The sequence below is a fragment of the Seriola aureovittata genome, chromosome 18 (assembly GCF_021018895.1).
Source record: "Seriola aureovittata isolate HTS-2021-v1 ecotype China chromosome 18, ASM2101889v1, whole genome shotgun sequence".
NCBI lineage: Eukaryota > Metazoa > Chordata > Actinopteri > Carangiformes > Carangidae > Seriola > Seriola aureovittata.
Genome location: NC_079381.1, coordinates 18,214,355 through 18,239,715, shown reverse-complemented (window position 1 = coordinate 18,239,715; position 25,361 = coordinate 18,214,355). Strand labels below are relative to the sequence as shown.

The window sequence follows — 25,361 nt, the reverse complement described above, 5'->3', positions numbered from 1 at the left end:
ACGCCATAGTGTAGTAAAGCACCAAAGCAAAAAAATCAATCATTGTATTCATGTTGACAATGGGATTTTTCAACAGTAATTAAACTCATACTTTGATATATCCACCATCCTGTGTTTCCTCCTGCTAGCAACCTGACTGGTAGCCAGGGTTAGCTTGCTAGTTAACGCTAACTAACATGGTTAAATAACATCAGATGACATTTTTCTGCTGACGTTAGGTACCACTGTAATATTCTCATATGACGTGACCCTTAAGATAGCCCCTGCTCTTTCAGTCAATCAAATGCTAACATGCCTAAATCAGTTGTCTTGGAGGGCCCATTGGAATGATGTAATATGACTTAACTCCAAACATAGTGCGAACGAGTTCACAAAATATTGGTAGGGATATGTCTCTGTCGTTCATATGCAAACTTACGCCCTTGTAACATATACACGTTTAGAGCGGAACTGCATTTAATATTTAGATGAAATATGGTAAAATACAACCTTTATACATAATAGGCAATTTACATACAGAGTAAGATGTTTCTGAATAGCTTTGGTTGTAGTCAGAAAATGTTGGGATGGTTTTAATTGGATACATGACTTTTTCAGTTTAATTTACAATCATTTAGCAGGGATTACAGTTCTAGCCATAGCTATTAAAAGCTAGTCTCACATTGCTCAGATTTCAAGACAAAAGAACATTAGCAATTAAAAAGATTTACATTTATTATAAAAATAAATATATACATCTTGCAATATCTACATACAGTATAAACACAGCACTATTGTTTCTCTGGATTAATGTCTGATTTTTCAGTTTCTTCACTACATTGTGACTTGTCTTTGCTGGATTCATCCACCACTATCTCCAAAGCAGCACTTCCTTCGATCCTCTTCACAGTCTCTCCTTTGGCAGCAAGGATTTCCTCAATGTTCCTAAGACAAAAACAACATAGAACATGAGCCATTCAGACTTGTAATGTATGCAGTTGTTGGTATATCAAAAATGTATATTTCTTGAGCTCTTCTGACAGCCTTAAATGATCAGAGGTGCTGTTTGTATACTTGCTCTCCCTGCAATGCTGTTGAGTTTATGATTGTATTCAGTTCTTCTATGCTTTTATAAATTCTCTTATATATTGCTGTATTGTATTTGATTGTAATCATCAGTTAAATAATACCATTATTGAATCTCTTTGTAAAGCACTCAACGTTTGTTGTTTTTAAATGTGCTCAATAAATAATAAACTGACGACTTGTTTATCTCGTGTCTATTTACCAAAATACTCTTACATTAATGGACTAATGTATAAATGGTTACGGTTTGGATGTTATTATAAATCAATGACATTTTCTGTTTTACGATTAGAAGTTCAAAGCACCACCAACCTCTTCCCTTCCAGATCAGAGAACCAGCTGAGGTTATCAGCGATGATGTGGTGATTCTTACATCCCGGACATGTCACTATCACTACACCTTTGTGGTAAGCCTGCTTGGATATCTTCTGCGTGGATCTAGTAGAGCAAACCTGTAAACATGATACAGCCTGTATGTCAGATTTACATGGGTCTGACCACATAAAATACATCAAGACAACCAAAGCTGTTTTAGAATTTCTGGTTCTGCTACCTTGCATGTGTAAACAAGATGGTAATGTGTTGTATGGATCTTCCCAACAGCGTCACTTCTGATACTCGGTGAAGTTGAGACTCCTCTACAGCTGATCAGGTCAGCTTCGCCTCTGTCAGTAGGTAACAAGTAACGAAGTCTATACTGGTCATTCCGGGAGAGGAGCTGTGCCCTGGCTGTGGTCGTCGTTGGTCGGTGAAACCCGGCGGTGCACAGTCTGGACAGAGCTGAAGGGCTGCGATAACACCGAAACAACTGGCTGACACACAACATCGTCTTCAAGGGTGTGATGAGCGCTAAAGAGCAAAACACTAGTCTAAAGCCAGCATGACAGCTGCCGTGTTTCAGAGTTATAGACGAGTTACACTTTTTAACCAACGAGTGTGTTGTCGCAATTTGATGACATCACCAAAGGGTATTTTCAAAACAAACTTTATTTGCAAATTGTTCCTACAACAAAAAGCACTTACTGACCTGACACTTCAGGAATAATTGCACTTTGTTTGCTGGAGCCTCAAACGAATATCTTTCTAAACAGGAATATAAAAGAAAAAATCATTATATGAATATAAAATAGATTTGTAATAGATATAATCAGCTTAGAAGCTTTGATTAAGTTTTTATTCTGTGATGTGTTTGACAAAATACTGTCTTTCTCCACCCTGAGCACTTACAACCTTAAATGGTGCTTACCAATTAATGCATCAGTAATAACAATCTTGTGTCATTCAGCATCATGAGTACTTTTACATTTAATACTTTAAGTAGTTTTTGCTGATAATATTCATGAGCATTTACATTTACTAGTAGGGACTTACTTGTAGTATGGTTACTCTCCACCACTGTCGCTGGTCAGAGTGGGTGGAAGCAATCTTTCAGAAGAATTATGTCCTTGTTTTTTTTTTAAATTTCAGCATTAAAGATTGTGAAAGTTTAAACACAAACACAAAACACAAAGACAAAATACAATTTTTCTCCCAGTCTCAAAATACCTCTGGGATGGCCAGTGTGGCACAAGTCGGAACCAGCATCCTATATTAGGTTGCTATTAAAATTGTAAGAGTTGTGCACAGACAGTTATCATCACCTCATTATTTGCAAAAGCTTTAGAGGGAATAGGAGACGTAAGGACATATTATGCATTTATGACAAAACAATTTTCACCATTGTTCCAACTGGCTGAGGCCAAGGCTGCTCCAGCAGTGTAAAGCTGAGCTGAATGACAATCAGCACAAATGACCAATTTAGTGAGCTGGTGGTGACTGAAGGGTGTGTTCATAAATCCTGCTAGGAAATGTGGGGGAAGCTTGTTTAGGGCAAACTGCAGTCAGTCTGAAACTGGGAGGGTTCCCAGTGCTCACACACTGCATCTGTGCTGTGTGCACATGCATTTTTGTGTACTGTATTCCTCTCTTATAGTCTTAAATTAATTGTTACAACCTAATCAAAAGAGCTGTCTCACATATATCACTTATAACAAACCAGGACAGAAAAATGAGATATATGACAAGAGGTGGGGTTGTCTACCTTATGAGACAATCAAGTGCTACTGGTTTAATATTACACTATATGCACAATTAATTTTTACAGGAAGCATTCATTACTTATTTATAAGACCTCACTTTAAGCCAACATTTATTATTCAATAGGAACACTCCTCTCTGAAAGTTTGATTATAGGCTTCGTGAAATGCATCTGTTCGTAGGTGAGTGTTGAAATGAAGCTGAGCACATCTGCCACAATACTTTTGGTCAAGAGGATGAGAACTTGAAATGCTTCATGTATAGCTGGAAGTCAAATTTTGGCTATATTACTTCATTTTTGTAACTTTGTATGGTTTTTTGCTGACACAATAACTTTGTATTGGCCTCTCAAACAGTGAAATCACTTAGCTCCAGAGAGATTAAAATGCTAAAAACTATTTTTAAAAATTGTGTCATCTTCTTAAAAACTTAAAAATGTAAATACATGACCAAATTGCCACCTTGGAATCAAAACAAAGCCATTCAAACATAATAATTTCTTGAAAATAAACTGCAGTGTGCAAAACCTTTATGTATTACAGTAAAGTGAGTATATTATAAGAATACTTTAAAAAGTAATGCCATAAATTGTTTTTATTTATTTATTAACCTTATACAAAGCATACAAAGTACAATAAACGGGAAAAAAATGATTCACTGCCTTTAAAGCAGCATCAATTCTCCTAGGTACATTTGCTCAGTTTTCAAGGTACTTGAGAGGTCGATTATTCCAAGTATCTCAGAAAATTTGCCATAGTTCAGTGTTATCTGCCTCTTCGTGTAATCCAAGACCAACTCAATGATGTTCAGATCTCTGTGGGGACCATACCATCGTTTGCAGGACACCTTGTTCTTCTTGTCATTGAATATATTTCTTAATAACTCTGGCTCTATGATTGGGATTGGGATTGTTGTCACACTGCAGATGTCTCCTGGACAAGAATCTAAACATTCAATTGCCTAAGCCTTTGGCATAGTACTGTATACAAATGTTTTATAATTTACTGTACAACAACTTATAGAAGTGGAATATAACCATTCATCAGGTGCAACATTATAATTAGTACTACAAAAACAACCTCCACATCACATAAAAGAAATGAAGAGAAAAACAATGAAAACAAAGATCTAATGTTGCCTATTAACATAATATAGCAATTATACAATATTTTACTTCATTAATAAAGATTTTTTTGTATGACAGTTTCTCATACTGCCGCTGTGCTTTTATTTTGAAAACGGCTTTGTCTTAGGACTTCCCCCAGTCTCGTGCAGCAGCAACGGTTTGTGCTAGCTGACGGACCCGCACGGTTTGTGCCTTCGTGTGGGTTTCACCTCAGTCACTGTCGTAGGGGGCCCCGGCCCGGTGTCCGACTGGCCACAGCTGCCGAGAAACGTTAGAGAAATGTGTCACCCGTGTGCGGAGGAGGCGAGAGACACCAGCTTTAATAAAACAGGTGGGCATTTTTCTTAAAATGTGTAACTAGCTGGTTAGCTGTGGTTCAGTGTGATTTCACTGCCGCAGCGTGCTAACTGGGCATCGGTATGAGACATCGTTTCCCGTTGCCGCTCGTCAGCCTGTTGTGGCGAAGACCAGTTAGTAAAAGGTCGCAGTCTTGGTTGGATTACATGTTATTATACCAGTCAGCATTACAGTCAGACTCTTAATCCCAGATTAATTTGAGCTAATAATATATTCTCGATCATAGATCAGATACATTTCATCCACAGTTGAAGGCCAGTAAGGTATTCTGGTATTATGGAAAAACAATATTACTGATTAAACACTGAGGTTGTAAACAGTATATTAATTATGGAAATACGCGTCACACTGTAGGACTCTAAAAACATTAAAGCTAAGTTGATTAACTGCAGTGTTTCCATTGCGAATAAAATTATGTCTGTGGTTATATATATATATATATATATTGTAGAGCTGGAATGATTAGTTGATTAATTGATTAGTCCATCAACAGAAAATTAATCGACAACTATTTTGATACTCAAGTAATCCTTTTAGTCATTTTTTTCGAGCTAAAATGTCAAAGATTTGCTGTGTCTAGTTTCTCAAATATGAAGAGTTTATGCTGTATCTGTATCACACATGATAGTAAACTGATAATATATGGGTTTGGAACTGTTGGTCAGACAAAACAAGACATTTAAAGATGTCACCCTGAGTTGTGGGAAATTATAATAGGCAATTTTCACTGTCATTTCATTATCAAAATGATTAATCTAAAAAGTATGAATTGATGATGAGAACAATCATTAGTGGCAGCCCTAGTATATTGTTGAGTTCATAGTGAATTTGTGTTTTTATCATTACACAAATATTACAGTGATACAATAGGCTATAGTGTTACGGTAATATCCATGTAATAGCGTATATGTTTGGTGTTGTATTTGTATTTTTTCAGTGTAGAATCTTTTATAGCATCATTGTAGTCTTTTGTGGTCAGGGTGATATATGACTGTGCAATATTGGCCATATAACTCGTCACATTAAGGTTAACCACATTAGTGAAATTATATAATCAAAACAGACTTTATGAAGTCACTTTAAATGGCCCTTGTTTCAGATGTGTAATGTGAACATGTATGAGTGTGACTTCTCCAGTGCTTTCTTCAGAAAAAAAAGTAGGTTTTTGTGAGCCAGAACCAGTTTGATTTGGTCAGGACTGCGCTGCAGTCTCTTAATGTCAAGTCTGCCATTGGCAGGGTTGGTCAGATGGGCTGAGATCTGAAGCTGTGATAACTCTGTTTCCTACAGATGGCCCATGCCAGAAGGATTTTGTTTTCAAGGGACAGGGGAAATCTCATGTTTTGGAAGGATCTGTGGATGTTTGTGATCCCCTTATCACCTGCTAAGAACATGATCCTGATTCCTTTATACCCTCAGTACAGCTATTAACAGCATCACCTCAAAATATATACAGTGATATGTTGCTGGCTTGAGCTTAACCCAGCAACAGGCAGATTAATAAAAATCAGAATGATATAATAATTCACCTCTCAAATATATTTGTTTGTGGATAGGTTATATGTGCAGAAGAGACCAAAATCTTTTCTTGTTATCAAGGCTGATGCTGACCTTATTAAACAGGTCAGGTAATGGCCAGATGTGACCACTTCACATTAGTAGTTATAGTTATAGTTTTTTTTTGTCAAATTCATAATAAGATTCTGCATTTCAGTTATGTAGGATTTTTGGTGGAATAACCCTTCTGCAGGATGACAACCAGCAGTTTTGGGGTGTAATGTGGACCAGGATCAGTTCAAATAGGTTTTCAGAGCTGTGTCTTTTGTTTTTTGTAATGACCAGCAGACTCGATGGATGCAGCAGCATGGATGATAGAGCACAGAGAGAGGCTAACTGCAGGGCAAAACAATGCCCTGAGCCCTCTGTATATACAGAGGATCACCAACTACTCTAACAACAAGCACAGGTGTGATTAAAAAAAAAAGAAAAAATCTACTATATATTCATAAATGCTTACAATACACCCAAATCCCCCCAAATCCCCCCCCCCCCCCCCCCCCCATCCCAGCTGGTATAGTCCAATACAACTTACTGAAAGTGGAAGTTGTGTGGCGCAATTTCATGTGCACATTTCATGAAAACACCACAAGTTACTGGCTGGAAGTGGACTAATAATAAAACTAGTCAGCATGAACTCAAGTGAAATGAATGAATGAATTCATAAGTGTACACTATATGATCAGGTGGGTCAGATATCTGTAATATTGTGTAAAGCAACAATTTCTCACATTAAAGAAGCTGGAATGAGGAAATGTTTTGACTTTTTTTTTTATTCTTTTTTTTAACAGAATAGTTGTGGATTGATTCTCTATCAATCAACTAATTGTGTGAGCTTTGGTGTGCACTCATCACTCACAGACTTTCAGTATGAGATAGTCACAGAGTCTTGTGATCCTGTTTTAAACTTGTCTGAGACTTGGTTAATTTTTTCCCTACATCTAGTCCAGCACACGTTAAAAAACAACTATAGATCGCATGCTGTTGACACAACAGAGATATGCAAATAATGGTTTCAACAACTCAGAACTAGTGAAAGAATCCCAAAAACTATCATCCCTTGAAGGTTACTCATCCATGCTGAATCATAGTGAACAATAAGGATGGAGAATCACTCAGTGGCTGTGTAATGCTCTCTGTTGCTAGGACTTGGAAGGTCCTTTGGGTGTAATCAAGTACTTACATGGAAATTAAGTTGTTGCAGGGAGAAAATTGAAAGATGTACCAAAGAAAAACAACACAAATCAGTCTAATGGAATGTAATAAAAGTTTAAGCCTTCTATAAATGATGGCAATGCTGACATTCTTTCCATCCATACATTAAGGAAACCTATAAACATACCACTCCTCAAATAAAAGGGCCTCAATCAGCTGTCAGATTCAGAACCTTGACCTTCCTGTGTGGCTTAAAGTTACCCTGTGGTTGAATAATGTTTTCTTAGATTATTTAATCAGTTTGTTGATGTCAATTTGAAATAATTTAGTTAAAAAGGTCGACTTCAGGCAAATTTTACAATCTTTTCAGGAGATATAGGTAGAGAATATGCCATTGACATTCAAGTCAGATGTTTTTTTCCCCTCTATTTTTCTGTTTGAATTCAGTTGAGACACTAGTGTCCTTGAGGAAAATGGTGCTTGGCTCTGTAATGTATTGGCTCTCACAGCATCCAGGTTCACCTGTACCTCTCTCAGCCCATGTGTCAGAGCCTCATTGACAAAAATCGCCTACACAAAAGCAGCTCTGTTCCAGGAACAAATTCCGGAGAAATGTACTGGGCTAAATCTACAAACAGGAAACCAAGAGAAGAGGCGCTATGTAGTCCAGTCTTTACCTTTTTCTTTTTAAATGAAGTTTTAATTTGAGGATTAGAACACCATATTCCTCTGTTGTGTTTGTGGTGGTGAGAATGATCAGATTGCTTACAGTTCATCAGAAGAAAAGTCCTTAGTTGGAATTGTGGGTGGTGGTTCAGGAAGACGTGCAGTGTGATTCATAGACAAGATAAAGAGCTTGCAGACTTGTGTTTATTTTCCAGGATAATGTGAAAAAAAACTTGGATGTTCTTTTGGACCAAAGATATCTGTGACTGGGTATGTTTATTATGTAACACTGAGTTTACAGGATCTTTGTTTGTTAATATTCTGGATAGTCAGAGTTCTCTTCAAAACTTACAGCTTTTATTTTAATCTTTATAGTTACAGTTTACTTGAGTGTTGTGCATCAGTGCAGTCATGTGATAGGCCATTAGCTTTAGTTTGAATTAGGAAATACTTCTACTGCAGTCTCACACAGTTTCAGTCGAAACATATTTGATGGGCTGTTATGGTTTTGGATTGTGATCTTAGCCATACAGTGGAATGAAACTTTATTTGTGTCAAAGATTGTCTCTTGTTTTTAATACCATGTGAATGATCATCATTTAGAGGTTCTTAGCAGCTGTTGGGTCTCTGTGTGCTGTAGTTTGAGTTGAGGTAAAGCAGTGGCCTCACAGAGGAGGCCCACAGCGACTGTACCATTCTGGTTTGAACTGGATAAAACAAAGCTTTTTTTGTGACCACTTGACCAGCTATCCTCTTTCATCCCTTTTCTGTAAGTAAGAGTTGAGTAGACAGTGAAATACAATTTTGGAGATTTTTCTTTAAATCAACTGCTCCCAGCTTTGTGTTCTAAAAGGAAACAAAAGTGATACGATGATTTTTGATTATTCTCCCCAGATATACTGCAAGATGGGGCTTGCCCACATTACACTTTTATTCCATGTTACAGCTTAGTCCAGGGTTAACATTAAGCCTTGAAACAGCTTGGATAAGAAAGAAAATGCTCAGATTGCTGTAATTTTTGCATTACTCACATTACTGTGTGAGGAATTAACCCAGTTGTGGTTTGACAGACGTACTGAAGCGTAAATGGACGTCTGGGAGAGTGTCTTGGTTTTAGGGTTTATTTGTTTTGTGGTCAGCAGCACGATTGCACTTGGTTTCACTTCCATTTTGCTGAGAGAGTTTTCAAGTCAAAGTTGAAGTTCTTGGCTTGATTTAAGTATTCTTTCTCATTCTGATAATTTACTGTGTAAGTAGTAGAATCAACCCATTCGACTGAGCTCCTCTTGAAATTAAAATTAGTCATTTGTGTCTTGTTCTGAGATATTTGAGTGGAATTTGTCCTAGCTTCTGAGAATGATATATTAATTTAGAGGAACACTGTTAAACACTGTTAAAACTTCAGCAGGCCGTAAACATGGTCATGCAGAAAAATTGAAGCACATCAGATGGAGAAAACAGGACTTGTGTGAACTGTGCTGTGTCAGAGCCTGTGGTCCTTGTGCTTCCACTTGCTCTGCAGTCTCTGAACCGCTGTGTGCTGTCGGGATATGCAGGATGCTCGGGTTTATCCCTACTGCACAGCAGACTCTAAAGTACATACAATCACTGCCAGTCTGGCAACTGCACATGTGGCTTTTAACATGCTGACTGTGCTATATGTGTGATGATAACTGAATTGGACTCATTGGAGTCTCTAACAGAAGAGAACTGAGCAGCATAAACTGACCTTAAAAACTGAGACATGGGGGGACAACAAAAACACAGTTGTCAAAGAAATAATAAGAAAAATCTAACTACAAAACACTCCCCCTCCCATATGATGTAGGAGCAACAGTGCAGTCCAATTGGCAATCAACACCATTTAAACAGGTCTGATGCAACTGGGCCTCTTTTTGTTGGCCAGTCAGGCAACTCCAGAAACAACCCCCTGGAATAACATTTTGCTGTGCTATGATTTTAACCACAAGCACATACAGGTTTCCAAAACTGTCCATCATGTTGTAAAATTGACGTGTTACCAACTAATTCTTCATGTTCTGTTTTCTGTGTGTTCTGTTTTTTTAGATAAACCATCATGATTCCCATCACAGAGCTCCGGTACTTTGCTGACACCCAGCCAGCGTACCGTATCCTGAAGCCATGGTGGGATGTATTCACCGACTACATCTCAATCGTCATGCTGATGATCGCAGTGTTCGGTGGTACACTGCAGGTCACGCAGGACAAGATGATCTGCCTGCCTTGCAAGTGGGTGGTCAACAGGTCATGCGAGACCATGCCCGTCCCAAACATGACCACCCCGTATGTACTGGAACCCAAAGGCATTCAGTATGACCTCGACCGTCATCAGTATAATTATGTTGATGCAGTCTGCTACGAGAACGAACTACACTGGTTTGCCAAATATTTCCCCTATCTGGTGCTACTCCACACCCTCATCTTCTTGGCCTGTAGCAACTTCTGGTTCAAGTTTCCCCGCACAAGCTCAAAACTGGAGCACTTTGTCTCCATCCTCCTCAAGTGCTTTGACTCCCCGTGGACAACGAGGGCTTTGTCTGAGACCGTGGTGGAGGAGAGCGATCCCAAACCTCTCGGCAAAATGAATGGTTCGATGGACAAGAAGGCTTCATGTGTGAGCGAGGATGTGGAAGCTAGCGTGCCCATGCTTCAAAGAACAAAGTCCAGAATTGAACAAGGAATTGTAGATCGCTCTGAAACTGGGGTTTTAGATAAAAAAGAAGGGGAGCAGGCTAAGGCTCTATTTGAGAAGGTGAAGAAGTTCAGGATACATGTAGAGGAGGGTGATATAGTCTACCGTCTTTACATACGTCAGACTATCATCAAAGTAATCAAGTTTATACTGATAATTTGCTACACAGCCTACTATGTACACTACATCAGATTCAGTGTAGTGTGTGCGGTAAACCTTAAGAAGCTAACAGGGTATAGCACGTTCTCTTGTGCTCACCCGTTAGCAACACTTTTCAAGATTTTGGCCTGTTTCTACATCAGCTTGGTTGTAGTTTATGGTCTTATCTGCATGTACACTCTGTGTTGGATGCTCAGCCGCTCCCTCAAAAGATACTCCTTTGAGTCAATCCGGGAGGAGAGCAGCTATAGTGACATCCCTGACGTGAAGAACGACTTTGCCTTCATGCTACACATGATAGATCAGTATGACCCTCTCTACTCCAAGCGCTTTGCTGTTTTTCTGTCAGAGGTGAGCGAGAACAAGCTGAGGCAGCTGAACCTGAACAATGAGTGGACGTTGGAGAAGCTGAGGCAGCGCATCACCAAGAACTCCCAGGAGAAGCTGGAGCTGCATCTGTTCATGCTCAGTGGGATCCCAGACACAGTGTTTGATCTGATAGAGCTCGAAGTGCTCAAGCTGGAGCTTATCCCTGATGTAACTATCCCACCAATCATTGCCCAGCTTTCCAACCTGAGAGAGATGTGGCTCTATCACACACCAGCTAAAATTGAGGCTCCAGCTCTGGCTTTCCTGAGGGAAAACCTGAAGTCTCTCCACATCAAGTTCACTGACATCAAGGAGATCCCTCTGTGGATCTACAGTCTGAAGAACCTCAGTGAGCTGCACCTAACTGGGAACCTGAGTGCTGAGAACAATCGATACATCGTCATCGATGGGCTCAGGGAGCTCAAAAGGCTCAAAGTGCTACGTCTCAAGAGCAACCTAACCAAGCTGCCGCAGGTAGTGACAGATGTGGGCGTGCACCTCCAGAAGCTCTCCATCAATAACGAGGGTACCAAGCTCATGGTGCTCAACAGCCTGAAGAAAATGGTCAACCTGACGGAGCTCGAGCTAGTTCGCTGCGATCTTGAACGCATTCCTCACTCCATCTTTAGTTTGCACAACTTGCAGGAGATTGACCTGAAGGACAACAATCTGAAGACAATAGAGGAGATCATCAGCTTCCAGCATCTGCATCGGCTTGTGTGCCTGAAGCTGTGGTACAACCAGATCGCCTACATACCCATTCAGATCGGAACACTTACCAACCTGGAGCGGCTGTATCTGAACAGGAACAAGATTGAGAAAATCCCCAGCCAGCTTTTCTTCTGTCGCAAGCTGCGCTTCTTAGACCTGAGTCACAACAATCTTACCAGCATCCACGCTGATGTAGGCTTCCTCCAGAACCTGCAGTACTTCGCTGTGACAGCAAACAGGGTGAGAAAAAAAAACGACTTAAAATATTTTTCACTGCAATGTTTTCATCTCAGTGAAAGTTTGTCTCCACTCCTCTATCTCTCTATCATGTGTGAATAAGATTAGCTCAAAGGCCAGATAAGGTATTTACAAAGGTCAGCTCTTATAAACGCTGAGATGTTCATGGATAGGTTGGAAATTATGACTAACCACATGACTGAGGCTTAGACAGTTTTTCAGTTGTGTATTGTCAACAAATACAGTATTGTATACTTCTCAGTTTTAATTTTGTCCTCAGAGGTGTAGATTTAAGCTTCATGCAGCTAAAACATTTGAGTTCAGGTGACATAAAAGTTGAAAACCCTGCTATGATCTCGGTCCGTTTATCTGTTTTCCAGTAACTGAAACTCAGGCATGTCCTGTACACAGCAGTCAAATGAACTGCTAACATGTTAGATAAAAGTCCTGTGTGGAATGAACCACAGGTTTTTACTACAGGTCTTGTTTCTTTTCTTCTTTCAGTATAATAAATTGAAACCAGTAGAGAGTTCAAAGCTTAGTCACATTTATGGTTTAATTACACAATTTTTCTGTGAGAGCACATTATGATTCTTTGAGCATGATTCCCTCTTCGAAGAGAGGATGATAAAAATGTTTCCATCTCCAGTATACATCCTGAGAAGTGAACTATTACTTTTCAAGTAAACCCTCACAAATGCCCTTTATTTAGGCTGCTGTTTATTTCAGTTGAAAAGGTCATTAACTTAAAAATTTTGAGGGCTGTGCCAAATCCTGCCATTACAGGATTTCAAGACCTCCAATGATGTCCTTTTGGGTGGTTTAGTCCATTTGGTTTGTGGTGAAGTAGTACATCATTTCAGTCTTAACAAAATGCTTTTTATTTGATTTGCAATGTAGGAATTTCATTCAGGGAGATGCTGTTTGTTCACCGTGAGAATTTAGAAAAACAGCATTCTCCTGTTAACGCTGTTTTTCACTCAAAAGCATGCATACAGGATCATGTGTTTTCAGTAAAGCGTACTATTACTGCCATTTTATTGTGTTTGCTTGTGTGGTTTCACACTGGAAATAGGTTCCAGTATTTTGTGTGCAGCCAAAAATAGCTCCATTAAATGAGACAATTCAAGGTGTTTTTAAGGCCTCTTTTGCCTACATCCTCCCTTACACTGTTAGCACATTATCAATTTAAATTAGCTGTGTAATTGTGAATATTGTGTCAATGTAGATGGGATGTGATTTCTGTGGATGTTAATTAATAATAGGTGCTTATAGAGCTTTAGGGTTCGAATTGTTGTTTTTAGGCAAACACAAAGAATTCAAAATAGGACAAGAAGTTCATGGAGCGTAAGCCACAAAGGCTCTGAGGGTACATGGCTGGCTGTTGGTTTTAAATTATTTGTCGGTCTTTGAAGCTATTTTGTTTGTTTTCTTTTTCCAGTATGCTAAATCTGTTATGAAACTTAGTCTGACAGCAACTTTTGAGTACCCTTTAATCTTATTTTGATTTGTTTCCTGTCCTGGGGCCTGGCTTGTGTTAATCTTTTTTTTTTTTTTTTTTTTTAAATTCGGTAACATCTGAAATGAACAGGATCTATAAACGAACCCTTCTCCGCTCAATATAGTTGAAGCAGCTGCCTCTTTTTCTTAATGCCCTTTGCTCACATCTCTGGTCCCTGCCTCATCTGGCCATGGCATATGGATTAAAAATTGAACAGCTCAGACTTTCTGTTCACTGGTAATTTACACCCCTCTTTGTTCTGCCTCTTGTCCTCTCCACTTTAGATTGAGACTTTGCCCCCGGAGCTCTTCCAGTGTAAGAAGCTGCGTACACTGAATCTGGGAAACAACTGCCTGCAGACGCTGCCATCACGCTTCGGAGAACTCACCGGGTTGACCCAGCTGGAGCTGAGAGGGAACCGTCTGGAGTGTCTCCCGGTGGAGCTCGGCGAGTGTCGGCTGTTGAAGAGGAGTGGTCTGGTGGTGGAGGAGGACCTGTTCAACACGCTGCCATCAGAAGTCAAAGAGCAGCTTTGGAGGGCCGATAAGGAGCAAGCTTGAACCAAACCTCAGCGGTGAGCTGCAAAGGAGAAAAGTTTTATTTGAGAAACAAACGAGAAGTGATTTTGTTTATAAAGAGAGGCAAACCTTGAGAGGTTTGCAGCATTGTTGTCCATGGGGGCTCAGACAAGGGATGAGGCTTCCCTGACAGGAACTATGAAAGCATGGATGTCATACTTCAAGACCTCCAAGGAATCTCTAAGTTCATGATCTTCAAGGAAAAATCTCATAACCAACCTTGGTGATGAAAGGTGGTTTACTAATGTGGCTTTTCTGTAATTTAATTCTAAATATCAAGCTGCAGGGATGCAAGCAGGTGACGTCACATATGCATGCCACAGTAGGACCTGTTTAAAGCAATCCTGTTTATTGGAAAGAGCCAAAAAACAGAAAAAAACTTTGCACGATTCAGCCTTGCCAGTGAGCTAAGCGTGCTGACTATCACTTCTTTGCTGGCCGTGGGATACATGCACAAATTGAAGATGCTCATAGCAATGTTTGCCTGACATTCCTCTGGCCTTGAGAATCTAAATTTTACTTTTACTATTACATTTGCAGTTGCAGTGTAGTGTTACTGAGAATACTGGCAGATGTTAGAAAAAATGAATAGTGCAACTGACAGCCAGCTTGTTGAGGCATGAAGGTTTGGCCCTTTTTGTTTTCTTCAGGCTCTCTGTACACTCAACGTGCTTGGATGCATCTTTTTATGCGAACAAAATGACTCTATGATGAAGATCATCCCATAGGTGATCTCACAGCTTAGGCCTTAACTTAGACTGATGAAACGACATCAAAGAAAAGCTGTCATATGGGAAACAAATGGGAACAAACTCTACAGTACAATGTCTAAATACCCTGCAGTTGTTAATTTATAATGTCGTCCTGTGGCCAGGCTTTTCGTTAGCTGTATGGGAGCTGGGGAGCTTCTTCTTGGACACTTTATTTTGCTTCACAAAACATCATGTCTTATTTAGACATGTAACCAAGCTTTACCTTGTTTTGCATGACTAAACATCACATACATTACTGATGTGTCTTATTAAGGTAGGTGAGATGGGCTTTATATCAGTACATTTGGGCCTATTTAAACAAAGTCAAGAATTTATTTTGACTCAAAGATACAAATTTCTTGCTTTAAAACGCTAATATACACTGGTATCATGCTTGGGCCTGTGAATGAGGCTGTAATGTGATTGGGTTAACACTCAAGTAATATGTGATGGAAATTAAGTGAGTGACAGAGTAACAATTTATTTTAAGCTTATTATGGAACATAAACCTGTAGCCAGAGATCTCAAGTGACCTTTCTTCAATTGAAGGCTAATATATTTCTTCATTGACCAGACTGTAATTATACAGTGTCCCTCTGCTCACATAAGTTTGCTGTCCCTGTATTAAAGCTACAGAGACACAAACATTCAGAGAACTCCCTGTCACAGTTGATTTCTTTGTTTTTATCTAGTTAAAACATGCAAGCTTGCACAATGCTAATCACACAGCTGCTAGATAATATAAACCAATAAAAAGGAGCAAAAATCAAGGTACTTTTATGCTCAGTGTGATTATTACTTATATGGCACCTCCAAGTGGATGAAGTGCAGATGTTAGACAGGAGAGTTGTAACTAGCTGCCAGGTACTGCCAGTCTTAGAAAGAGAAGTGTTGATGTTAGTGACTCAAGTGCCCAGTTGTTTGTATGCTAGCCATTATATTTATCATGCTCAGTTTACTCGAGGGGAAACTGGACATTCATCAGCACTTTGTTTATCCATCCAAGAGCAAAATGAGGACAAACAGGAAATTACAGAGCAAAGGAAACTGGTTTTGACCGACCTACACAAGGGAAACATTTATTCACAGAGAGAGTATGCAGAATATGTGATTTCCACATGCATGGTGCAAATTAGTGCAATAGTGCTTTGTCTGCTTGAAACGCTTTTCTCGTTAAGACCTTGGATTTAATAGCATCATTTGGAGTATACCTGCTATGTTTACTCCAGCCAGGCATCTTTTGTTGCTAATATGGCCTTACCTTTTACAAGCCGTACGCCCTGTTAATGATCACAAACATCACGGTCATGTGTTGTTCTTTTTTCATGTATTGTAAAATGTATAGCTGAAATGTTTAACGTCTTTGTTTCATGCATATCAGACATGCGGTATGTGGTCTTATTGTTACCAGCTGTTTCTTTTGTTTTAGTTTAGCTATACAAGAGTTTCAAGGGAAGTTTCACTGTAATAATACAACTGCACCTTTGTTCACAGTGAATTTTGTTTCACTTAGGCCATGGCCTTAAATCCAAATGCCCTTCGAGGGGTCACTAGTAAAGTGCACCCAGACAGTCTTAAAGCGCAGTCTTTTGTCTTGAATGTGTTGACTAGCAGTCAAGACAGTAGTTCACAAGGAAATCTCAGCTTTTCCCTCATGTGTACAATTTTTAAACATAATTCTTTGAAGTGGCATGTCCATTTCAATATTTATGCTCTAGTTTAATTTTTAAAAGGTGCCAAGTAAGAGCAAAAACATGTTTTTCATTACACTCTACAGATAGTGACTGTTGACCTGTTGGATGCCAAAAAATGACTGCAAATAGTCAAGTAATTGAGATACTATCATATTACACATAATGTATACCTGGAGGGAAGTAACATGGTTCAATGTAGTGGTGCAGTGCAGTCCAGTGCAGTGCTGCTGACACTAAAGATCCCCCTCCTGCAGTGCACCAGAGTGTCAAAATAGTCCCTTCAAAACAGAGCACATCAGCTATTGTTTCAAGTGTGTTTTTCATCCTTACGTATTTAAGGAATTTAATTTCTGATATATTTTTAGCCCTAAATTCACCCTGGTTGGAACAGGTGGACTCAATTACTCTTCAACAGTTCCATAGAAATCTTTCTTCTTCTTTCTGGGAGCTTATTCACACTTCATCAGAATAGTTGGATTTATTAAAAGTTTCCATATACTGTACATGTTGATATATTCATACATCAGGCCTTTTTCCATTTCAGCTTTACCATTGTCAGTCTACATCAGCATTATGACACATCACTCAAATGTTTGAGTTGCATTTTTTACTACTAACGTTTGCCTTTATATTCACAAATATTTTGCCCAGGAATCACATCAGTAGTTTTGTTTGACCTCCAGAGCCATGACTACAGACACGTACAGTCCCTCACAGTCACTTCCCTCTGAGTCACGAGTTGAGCATACTCCCTTTCCTGCACGTCAGTGTCAGTTAATTAGTGTGAAGGTCTGAGATGAGGTCAGTCAGCCATTTGCAGAGCACACGAAAGAGGAAGTTTTAGTGACTAATAAAATTCCCCTTGGTTACTAGAAATCTCTAGCACTTTGATTAGTATCATGTCTCATTTGTCCACACTAAATAGCCTCAATCAATACATTTAAAAGCTTTTTTTTCCATTGTGTGCCAAAATAGTTTTTCTTTCCACTTCCATGTTCTCTCTTTTGAATTTATGTTCAAGTGTAAAATATCAAAAACGTGCTTGTTTGTGTGTTATGTATGCCTTACACAGTGTCGTCTGTGTTAAGCAGCATGACTGATCAGTTTATTCTCACAGAGAATTAACAGAAATCCACAGAGGGTTTGACATTGAGTTGCTGATTTCTTTTTGGATGCAGTGCCTGTCCTCAAAAACAAGACAAGATTTTACAACTGAACAGAAACAACTTGACAATCTAGCATACTGTAAATGGAGGTGAGCTCACCTTCCAGTGTGGGCATTGTGTGTAACAGTACACATCATCATCTGTTAATATTCCTGGAGCGTGTACATTTTTGGACGGTTACAAACCATTTCACTTGAACAAAAAAAAAAAAATTGCTTTATTCAAAAAACTGCCATGATTGCATTGTATTGACATCTAATCTCTACCTATGTATAAATGGTTGTTTTTTAAATCCATGATTGTATTTACTATTTACGATAAATCCATCTGTATTCTGATGCCTGTAGATCAGGGATATATGAAAACAGTATGTTGGTTTCCTTTTTCTTGTTTCACATCCATTTCATTTCACAGCATGAGTTTGTTGATGCTGATGCTGAACTTGTGTGCAGTATAGCCATACTGAAAGCCAACCACTTAACCCCTAGCAACAGTCATTGCTGTAAATAAGCCTGAAGCCTGAAAGCTGGATGGACAGATTTGTTTTGATCAGCACTGTCTGTATCGCACGTGAAAAGGCCTTTATTAATTAATTGTTGCCAAGTGGATTGAACACTGGCTTTTTAAGCGGGACGTCTGTATCAATGAACAACTGAACTTTTGATTTCCTAATGTTCAGACCCTACTTTTGTACCATTCTGACACATGATAATAAAATAAACACTAAACACTAAATCCTGTTGCAAAAAATGTTAATTCCCACTTTGCTGGATGTTTTTTCTTCCAGGAGAAAGTCCTGAGCACTGTTATGGGTTTTGATGAGAAGCAGTTTTTAAACATTAAACTTTTGACCTTTTGGCTCATTTTGGCAGGAAAAACACAGGTCTAATTAATATAATTAACAATGGCACATCTGTATTAGTTGTCCCAGTAAGTCACTGCGTGCACTAAGCTAGCATGAACAAAACCAGGACTCTGGAGCTGGCTCACCTCCATAAACAATCCAGTTGTGTTTATGTTACTAATTACAAATGTGCATTTCCTGCTGTGTCACATCAAGAGCTTAAACATTATTTCTTCTTACGGTAGCATTTTGAAGTTTAAGTAACTGACTTTTACACCTCAGCCTACCTTCTGGACTTGAATAATGATGCACCATTGAAAGCCACTGCAGCTGAGAGCTGTAGGTTCCCAGCTGGGATGTTCACAATATACAGCTGGCTTTTCCACTGGGATCTATGAAGGCAGTGGTGGCATATCTAAGGGACAAGAGCAAATGCTTTTGTATTGATAAAAGCTACACTGAGCAATAATTCAGTATGAATGTCAGTGATAAGACATGATTTAATTACCTGGATGAACTGACAGGAAAGTTCCAACAACTGAAGCAAGTTGTCCTCAAATACCATATACTTCTTTGCACTGTACAGTGGAGTACTGGATATTAAAAGAACAAATTTAAAAAAATAAATGACAGATAAAAAGGGAGGGGGAAGCTCAGACAACAACACATTAGACATATTACCTGCAAAGATCCTGGGTAGCAGAGACTTTACTCCTGTGTATATCGTGGCTTCACTTGGACACCGGCGCTTTTTTGAGCTACCTCACACTGACAACCACCATCTCTGGTAGCTGTCTAAAAGATATGTCAAGAGAAAATGATTACATATTTAATAACCAATTCCCTTACATTAGATAATTAACCTAGCAGTGGAAATTATAATACTGGCTTTTACAGGAGGAGACGCGCCAACAGTACAATGAAGGGACCACGTTTTCTGACAGCTTCAGGTAGCTAGCCAGTCCGGCCGTTATCTATGAAGGAGTCCTGTGAAAAATGCATATCCTCGAGTTCGCAGAACACCTCTTTCTTCAAAATGTGTGAACTCCAGCCATTTTTTCTTAACCACAGGTCAAGAAAAAAGGGAAAAAGATTGCGGGAGTCAGAGCAAACAAAAACACAGCGTCGGCAGACATTCGCTAGCTAGCCCCTCCTGCACGGCGCTCGTGACGGTGACGTCAAACTTTTTAAACCGTTTTAATGGAAGAAAAATACGTGGATTTAAATGTAAAAAATACTCAGATAATTATTTTTTGACATTTATTCGGCATATATCAAGAGATAAAGTTCCGTCGTGATATCTTTTAATTATTTTTTTATCCTACTCACCTGCAGTGCCTTGGCTAATGTATGCAAATCTGCGCATTTTAATTGGTTAACGCCTCATTTGCATATAAACGTCGCGATGGTGATAACGTTATTAGATAATTCACCTGTAGTGTCTCCCCTTAAGTACAGTACATTAGCCTCTACGCCTACCATGATAAATCATGATATTATAAAACATTTATTTTCTTTAATAGGACTGAAGGAGCCTTAGCTATATTCTATAACATCAGCTAAGTGGCTAATGTGTGGTCGTAGGATGAAATTCTGGGCCCTCCACCGTATATTGTTCTCTAGTCTTCATGTACAAAGTATTAGAGAGTTTAGCTGATACTTTCTATGGGGTTTGACGAATTCAACTGAACAGTAAATTTACCTTCTTTTTAAAAAAAAGATTTTAAAAGATTTAAAAAAAAAAAAAAAGAAAAAAAAAAGATGTTATTAATGCCACAATCTTCTTAAGAAAAAATCATACCTGACAGTAGACATTAATCTTGTGTTTCCTACCTTCCTGTCCTGTTAATCATCATGTGACTTTTAGTTATCTTGCAACCTATGCTTGCAACCAGTGGTGCAAGTACTGCACTTACATTTTTGGGCTACTTGCACTTTATATGAGTATTTCAATTTTATACTAGTCTCTACTGGATACACTCTATACATTACACAAATGGAAATATTCAAGTAAAATATAAGTGCCTCAAAACATGTATTAACTTACATGCTACCATGCATTCTGCCTTATACAACTACTCAGACCGATCACAAGATGGCGCTGTAAGTCATTGTGTTTATTTCCATGTCACAGCAACGACATGAGCGACATCTAGAGGTCATTCTACTGCACCACCATGAACTGCAAATGTAGCTCAATGTTTTGCAACGAAAGAGTTAAAGTCCAAAATCCTATTACGGTCTCCGTGCAGTTACACTTTAATCGATTCAGACAGGTCACGTGGTCTTTACGTGGATGGGACACACATAAAGTAACTCGCGAGCTGTATCCTTACGAGCTGACCGCCATGGATTTTATGACAGATCGTGATGTGCAAACGGTGAGCGTTACATTAATTCACAAACGAAACCACAGTGAGCTGTAGCAAGCCAGTTTCCTGCACTACAGGCTTTAACTTTAATTGCAAATGCTAAGTGAAATATTGTTAATGCAAATAGTCAAACAAAGTCTGTAATGCTCTAATAACTATGTATAGTCTTACTCTTTTTTATTGTCGTGTCACATTTCTGCAATGCTTTATTCATTGCGTACATTCATACAAGTGTTTGTGCTCATTTCCGACCCATTACGTAACATCAACAGCAGTCACAAGTAGCCAATGAGGGGGATTTATTCTGCTGCGTAAAGCATGACATCTGCATTAAGGGCACATGTCTCGTTTGGAGTTGATAAATTTTAGACTCTATATTTGTCTGTGCTGAATGCTGAGAAACCATTCCCTAAGTTGACAAAAATTGAGAAAAACAGAGTGTATCTTTGTATGGAGAAGTTGGAAACAGTCATGGAAAAGGAATCAGTGAAACTGACTTGGCAGCACTTCCTTCCCCCCTGATAGTATGTGGATGATGGATATGTGGTTCTGGACGGGCTGCTGACCTCTCAGGAGTGTGATGAACTGAGGCAGAAGATGACAGAGATTGTGGACCAGATGGATGTCCCAGAGCACTGCCGCACCACCTTCTCCACTTATCACGACGAGCAGCTCAAAACACAGGTGGCCTAATGAACTGCACTGCAGGGGATAAATCTTTAACAGTGTCCACAGATTATTCAACAATATTTCTTTCACATGCTTGCCGTCGCATTGCGCTTAAAGATGCAGGTAATGTTACCATTTATGTTCCGCAGATGCAGAAAGTCTCACGATGTCTGTAGTGTGGATACTGTCATGGAAAAACCTCTCTTGATTTATCTACTTTATCAAAGAAAAGAAGTCTTAGCCTAACAGGTGAAAGTGCTTTATGTACGTACAGAGAAACAGTTTACACACAAGTTCTCAAGTCAAACGTGCAAAGTGCTCTGAATAATATAGGGAAGGTCCCCTCTATTATGTCATTGGTCAGTGCCTTTTGGCAAAGATGTAAATCACCAAAGCAAACAGTTACCCAATAGGCTAAGCCTGATTTTTTTTCCACTGGAACAATCATAACATTTCCGAAAAACTGTGTTGTGCAAACCCTAACCCTTCCTGGTTGCTCAAACGACAGAAATATGTCGTTCTTAACTTCAACACCAAATCATGCAATAAACTCCACACAAGAGCAAAACACACCCATTCCATCAGAATATCATATTTCCCTCACAATACATTAGCTCTCCACTGATTTACCCCGACCCTAAGTGTCCTTCAGCTCAGGCTAATAGCAAACTCCTATGTCAACAGTCTAGTCAGTGTCTGTGGAGTGTGTCCTCTGTAATGTAATCACACCCTGGCGGATCAGGTGACCGATGTAAACCTTTTGACCTGCAGGGAAATGCTGACTACTTCATCACCAGTGGAGATAAGATTCGCTTTTTCTTCGAGAAAGGAGTTTTCGACGACAAAGGTAAGCTCCAATAAAATGATTTCTAGTCTGTCCATTCTTTTTTGTATGGCAAAATACCAAATGAGATGGGTAAAGCATTTCTTGGCTTGCAGCTGAATTCATCGTACCAAAACAGCGGTCACTGAATAAAGTCGGTCATGGTAAGATTTATAATTGAATTCTCCTAACAACATGTGCACAGGGCTTTCCAAAACAACCTAGCTAATCCCAGTTTTCTTCATTTAGCACTACATGCCTATGAACCGTTGTACAAAAAGGTTACACATTCACCCAAGGTTCAGGTGAGTGAGCTGTTGAACTATCTCTCTCTCTCTCTCTCTCTCTCTCTCTCTCTCTATATATATATATATATATATATATATGTTAAGTCACACAATAACCAACACTCATATCAAATGTTGTTCTCTTAGGGCATAGCTAAGAAGCTGGGTCTTGCAAATCCTGTGATACTGCAAAGCATGTACATTTTTAAGGTAAAGTATTATATGTCTAATCTGTATAGTCTTAGATTATGCTGCATGGGTAGTTTAGGATGAGCTAAACTACTATAATTTTGCATTCTCCATCTTTTCCAGCAACCAGGAATTGGTGGGGAAGGTAAGAAAATGAAGAAGAAATACATAACTTTTACTTTATTTTCTAGTTATATATCATTATATTTACATTCAAACTCGACCCAGTGCTTATTTCATGAGAACATGTCATCAACATCAATGTGATGAATGCAAAAACATGCTTTACATAAATATCCTTATATTGTGAATATGTAGCAGAGTCTTGTCTGTTTCTCAGTGACACCACATCAAGATGCCACATTTCTGTACACCGAGCCCCTGGGCAGAGTGATGGGGATGTGGATCGCCCTGGAAGATGCCACCGTCAACAACGGCTGCCTGTGGTTTATCCCAGGGTCACACAGCAGTAAGCTGTCAATAAACTGTAACTAATCTTGCTTTGTGGCTTCTAAAGTACCGACTCTACTCAGTTTGAAACACTCGAAACAATCCTGCAGCCACTATGTGTCTCTCCATAATCCAGTATGATTTAGTATTTGAAATCGGTTTGTTTCTTTTGCTGCGGTACATCCCTCTCCCTCTCCCTCTCCCCCTCTCAGGTTGTATTTCTCGGCGTATGGTGCGCACCCCCAAGGGCACCTATCCCCTGACAGACTTCATTGGAAAAGAGCAGGCCTATGATGAAGAGAAGTTTATTGCCGCACCAGTTAAAAAAGGTAATTCACTTGTGTTTTTAAATTTAAGTTAGAAAATGACAGAAATGAAATGAAAACATCTAGTGGTGTTGAGACACACACACGTTTATTATGTATTCAGGAAGTATCTAAATAATATGCTTAATGCGCATTGTGTAGTTCTGAAACAGATTAAAGGAATAGTTTGACATTTTGCGAACTGCTTTCTTGCCGAGAGTGTGGATCTGTTTCTGGGCCAGGCGCAGTGACAGGTAGGAATCACTGTGCTGAGCCAACAAATAGTTTTGCTCTCAATCTTCTCATGTATCACCCAGCGAGAAAGCAAATAAGTATATTTCCTGCAATGTCAAACTATTCCTTTAATGAATCAACAGACAATTCAAAACTTTTCTGATCAATTATATTAATATAAATAATTTACCGAGTATTTTTAGATTGTGGATAACTGGTCTGAGTCTGTGTTCAGGTGGCGTAGTCCTGATCCATGGGCAGGTGGTGCATCGCAGCGCTGAAAACAACTCCGAAGACTCTCGCCACGTCTACACCTTCCACATCATGGAATCCCAGGACACCTGCTGGAGCCCTGACAACTGGTGAGAGTGTATTAGAGTTGGTGTGGATTTCTGTTTTCTTTCAGTTTTTTTTTTTTTACTGTTTCCAACAGAGGGTTGTCACAATCAGCACACAGGGGAAAGAATGAAATGAAGTTCTGAGACATCGAAGTAACACTGTATAATTTTTGAAAAAAGAAATAAAAGTCTTCCTTTTACATATGAATGTTATTTGAAAACAAACTTGAAAAGTAATGAAACTATTCTTTAATCCATCTATGATGTTTCCATCTCTTTGGTTCTTAAAGGTTGCAGCCCACTGAAGAGCTCCCTTTCCCACCTCTCTACACCAAATGAAGGATATCTTTGGGATTTGGCTTTATTAAAAACACAAGATCCTCTATTTTTACTGAAGAAGCACCAATATGCATGAACTGTTTTTAACCACAGCAAGTTGCTGCAATTTCTAATGGCTTGTTTTTTATCTTACATGACACCATCTGTTTCTCTGAGCTACATGTATACCAGCACGTGACCCGATCCAGAATCACTTCAACTGTGAAAATTCAAAAGTGGATTAATGGCTACTAACTCATTTTTTCAGAGTGTATCAATGTTTTAAATGAGAAATTAATTTGAAGAAACATTTATCTTTTTGAACAACTACCCATGGAAACTTAAAAATACAGCTGATATTTAGATCTACTTTTTTATTCAGAGTCTCCTCATCAACATTGTCACCAACCAGCTTTTTCTTGTTCAGGGTCATTTTGTCAAAATGAGATGGCAGATTCCTATTTTTTTGCAGACAAAACATTAAGCATCTCTGTTGTCAAGTATGTTGATTTTAAGATGCAACTTAAATAAAAAACAACTCAACTTTATGTATGAATGATCATAAACCACAACATCTAAACTTCTTGTGTTAGTTTTCTAATCAAACTGAGAAAGCAAATGGTTAATGTTGATGGTGTGGAAGGGCAATC

The 25,361-nt window shown here is 39.0% G+C and overlaps 3 protein-coding genes and 1 long non-coding RNA gene across 7 annotated transcripts; 2 read left to right on the top strand and 2 right to left on the bottom strand.

Annotated features, from left to right (window-relative positions):
• Positions 1-432: 432 nt before the first annotated feature.
• dnlz (DNL-type zinc finger) lies at positions 433-2,018 on the bottom strand. The gene is made up of 3 exons (XM_056403737.1): positions 1,619-2,018; positions 1,378-1,517; positions 433-924 (listed from the first exon to the last, which is right to left on the bottom strand). The coding sequence occupies exons 1-3, from the start codon at positions 1,889-1,891 to the stop codon at positions 771-773; spliced, it is 567 nt and encodes a 188-aa protein (XP_056259712.1). The 5' UTR covers positions 1,892-2,018; the 3' UTR covers positions 433-770.
• Positions 2,019-3,740: 1,722 nt separating this feature from the next.
• Positions 3,741-15,485, top strand: lrrc8aa (leucine rich repeat containing 8 VRAC subunit Aa). Its single transcript, XM_056403073.1, has 3 exons — positions 3,741-4,598; positions 10,070-12,194; positions 13,977-15,485. The coding sequence occupies exons 2-3, from the start codon at positions 10,080-10,082 to the stop codon at positions 14,250-14,252; spliced, it is 2,391 nt and encodes a 796-aa protein (XP_056259048.1). The 5' UTR covers positions 3,741-4,598; positions 10,070-10,079; the 3' UTR covers positions 14,253-15,485.
• Positions 14,184-20,864, bottom strand: LOC130186214 (uncharacterized). Of its 3 annotated transcripts, none has more exons than XR_008830269.1 (4): positions 19,408-20,864; positions 19,235-19,319; positions 19,014-19,141; positions 14,184-14,271 (listed from the first exon to the last, which is right to left on the bottom strand). It is a non-coding gene; the product is annotated as an uncharacterized LOC130186214 (long non-coding RNA). The 3 variants fall into 3 exon arrangements; XR_008830268.1 differs by having other exon boundaries at positions 19,235-19,521; positions 19,622-20,864; XR_008830267.1 differs by having other exon boundaries at positions 19,235-20,864.
• An 84-nt stretch (positions 20,865-20,948) lies between these two features.
• phyhd1 (phytanoyl-CoA dioxygenase domain containing 1) lies at positions 20,949-25,259 on the top strand. 2 transcript variants are annotated; one of them, XM_056403075.1, is made up of 11 exons: positions 20,949-21,107; positions 21,624-21,782; positions 22,539-22,614; positions 22,707-22,754; positions 22,840-22,895; positions 23,025-23,087; positions 23,190-23,211; positions 23,407-23,553; positions 23,729-23,845; positions 24,291-24,417; positions 24,684-25,259. In XM_056403075.1, the coding sequence occupies exons 1-11, from the start codon at positions 21,075-21,077 to the stop codon at positions 24,730-24,732; spliced, it is 897 nt and encodes a 298-aa protein (XP_056259050.1). In that variant the 5' UTR covers positions 20,949-21,074; the 3' UTR covers positions 24,733-25,259. The 2 variants fall into 2 exon arrangements, with proteins under 2 accessions (XP_056259050.1, XP_056259051.1); XM_056403076.1 differs by having other exon boundaries at positions 20,950-21,107; positions 23,407-23,535.
• Positions 25,260-25,361: the final 102 nt, after the last annotated feature.